Source organism: Triticum dicoccoides, chromosome 1A (assembly GCF_002162155.2).
Source record: "Triticum dicoccoides isolate Atlit2015 ecotype Zavitan chromosome 1A, WEW_v2.0, whole genome shotgun sequence".
In the NCBI taxonomy this organism is placed as follows: Eukaryota; Viridiplantae; Streptophyta; class Magnoliopsida; order Poales; family Poaceae; genus Triticum; species Triticum dicoccoides.
In genome coordinates, this window is record NC_041380.1 from 515353866 (window position 1) to 515356180 (window position 2315).

General features: G+C 52.0%; 1 protein-coding gene across 1 annotated transcript in view; it reads left to right on the forward strand.

Moving 5' to 3' along the window:
• Positions 1-1122: 1122 nt before the first annotated feature.
• LOC119354378 (cyclin-B1-5-like) overlaps positions 1123-2315 on the forward strand; it is a 4024-nt gene continuing 2831 nt past the window's right edge. The window contains exon 1 of the mRNA XM_037621110.1: positions 1123-1291. Within this exon, the coding sequence (XP_037477007.1) occupies positions 1123-1291 (169 nt within the window). The remainder of the gene's footprint in view (positions 1292-2315) is intronic.

Genomic DNA, 2315 nt, shown 5'->3' on the forward strand with positions numbered 1-2315 from the left:
TGGAAGAGTGTTCTATACAGTGCGACAGAAATATTTCTATCGCGCTATAAAAAACGAGTTTCTTTAAATTTTCAAAAATATTTGAGCAGTCACTACCCATAGAACATGGGATATCTAGGGATGAGGAGAAGAGTGGAACCAACAATGCGACAACAACAACGAGGAGATGAACAAAGGGTAGACAATCTTTAAGTTAAAATTTACCAACACTATGATAATGATATAGAATTGTTTGTATTTGCGGCTGCCTTATGCAAAGTATGAGATTATTTCTATGTGTATCCTATAAAATGTAATGTAACAGATTTTGTATATGTGCACATGAAATGGATTAACGAAAATAAGTGTATATAATGTTGTGATTTGTATGTGTGTGAAGCTGGGACTGCACTACAAGCAGTGCCTCCTTTTGCTTCCACAGAGAATAAACATCATCGAAATGCCTCTAGACTAATGATGGTCAGTGATAATACTCCCGTTGTAGCACTCTTCAGTGGATCATCAATGGGTCAAGCGGTCTGTGATGATAGTTATCACATATGGGTCCAGATGCCCATCTGTGATAGTCGTGTCATCACTGACCCCAAGACACTAATGGGCCAGAAGCGCATCAGTGATCATGCAACTTAGCCGGCCAGTGTTGTTCGGATCTGTAGTATTTCTCCTTAGACAGAGTTGACCTAGTTGTGTAAACCCTAGGACCCCCTGGTATGCTATATAAACCGAGGGTCGGGCTCGTGGTAGAACAAGATCTTACAGACTAGAACCTCTCTGCACTTTGTATACACCCTAACGCAATAAAGCAAAGAGCAGGACGCGGGATATATTCCATCATGAGAGCTCGAAACTGGTTTAAACCCTTGTCTCTATTACCATCTCACCAAGTAGCCTAGCTAAGGATACCCTATTGAGGGATCTACCGGATTTAGCTCCGACAGTAATGTAGGAGGCACTCATGCACGTTCGTGAGAGCCGGGGAAGGCTCCTTATTCACGGTGACTGGGCGGCAATGCCTCCTTCTTGATGTGGTGGAGAGGCGACGAGGGTGGCGCCAAACTACGATCACGGAGTGACCGCTTGAGCAAGAGCTCCAGGTACACCAGATACTCCTCATTCGTCGCGATGACCTCCGTGGGCGGCTATGACTGCTCCTCCTTGTCGCCGGAGGAGAGCACAATCTCATCCTTATCCGTTGCGACAGTGGAGGAGGAAGATCCCAAAGAACGTGGGCAGCACCACGATCCGGAGGGAGAGGTGGATCCACCAGTCGATGCTGAGAACCAGTCGCTCTGTTCAGACTTGCCCATCATCTAGGAGAGGAGAGGAGCGACGACAACGGTGAGCGTAGAGGAGAGGAGCAAGCAGTGGAGTGTGGGTAAGAGAGGAGATGCTTTTTGGCCGGCCCCGGAGCACTACTTAAATAGTCGGGGCAAGCGGACAAACGCCGAGGCACAACGGTCGGAATAGGCTTCTCGGTCCCCGTTTCCACATCGAAGCGCCCCCCCGGCCTTTCACGTCGCTCCGACCGACAACGTCCCGTCGCATCCGCTCTGGAGCGGCTGACCGTCATGAATGCACGGTAAACATTTGAGAGCGGGCTGCGCGGCGATAATACTGGATGGGACCGCGTTGTCGTGTGCGTACGTGGCACTAGTTCGGACACCCGCAAACCTCCCTTGGCTTTGTGCCGGTTTGCAGGAACTCAAACATGCGAAGGTGTCGACAGACATACGCAGCATTAGATGGCGAAAATAGTCTAGGCACCATGGTCACAGACATTTGCAGACGGTGTGCGGCACGGCCTTGGAGAGCAAATTTGGTTCACTGGTGCACAACAAAAGTGTCACCAGGACAGGGAAGAAAACCAGTAGTACTCTGTTTTAGGCTTCCACAGCACGAGACGCGTAGAGCGAGTTTTCCTTTCCTTTCCGGAGAAGGATTCAAACCGCCGCCACAGAACGCAACCAAAAAATTACTGCCGTGCTACGTATGCCACCCACGGATCCACCCACCGGTAAAAACTTTCCATGAACGGTAGCCCCCAACGGCTAGTTCCCGTGCCCGGACTCCCGATCGATCCCAGCCGTCGGATCTGCCGACCGTTGGAGGCCGGTCCGAAATAAATCCCCAGCCTCCTCCTGCCCCGTCCTCCACACCAGCCCCCGCCCCTCCCCGCCCCCCTCCAATCCAATCCCCAACCCCAACCCCAACCCGACGAGCGCCGCCGCCGCAGGACGAGTCGGAGGCCGCCGCCCCGCCCTGTTCCGCTCGGGAGCTCGCCGGAGTAGCAGCGCCTCGCCGGTTCTCGGGGTCTT